The 212-nt window shown below is 42.9% G+C and overlaps 1 protein-coding gene across 1 annotated transcript in view; it reads left to right on the top strand.

Annotated features, from left to right (window-relative positions):
- Positions 1-119: 119 nt before the first annotated feature.
- Positions 120-212, top strand: part of EMH_0007340 (uncharacterized protein) — a gene marked incomplete at both ends in the record, with an annotated part of 1,388 nt that continues 1,295 nt past the window's right edge. The window contains one exon of the mRNA XM_013497979.1: positions 120-176. Within this exon, the coding sequence (XP_013353433.1) occupies positions 120-176 (57 nt within the window). The remainder of the gene's footprint in view (positions 177-212) is intronic.

Consider the following 212-nt stretch of genomic DNA (forward strand, 5'->3'; position numbering starts at 1 on the left):
TATATATATATATATATATATATATATATATATATATATACATAACCCACAGCACTATAAATACAAAAACAAAAACAAAACAAAAATCCTTACAACATTATTTTCTATCAACAGTCGCAATGCCTCTACACTCTCATCATCCTCTGCCTCGGGGGCCCCCTGGGGGCCCCCCTCCTGTGTACCCTCCTGGGGGCCCCCCTGGGGGCCCCCCT

This window comes from Eimeria mitis, genomic scaffold (genome assembly GCF_000499745.2).
Source record: "Eimeria mitis Houghton genomic scaffold, Emh_scaff307, whole genome shotgun sequence".
In the NCBI taxonomy this organism is placed as follows: Eukaryota; Apicomplexa; class Conoidasida; order Eucoccidiorida; family Eimeriidae; genus Eimeria; species Eimeria mitis.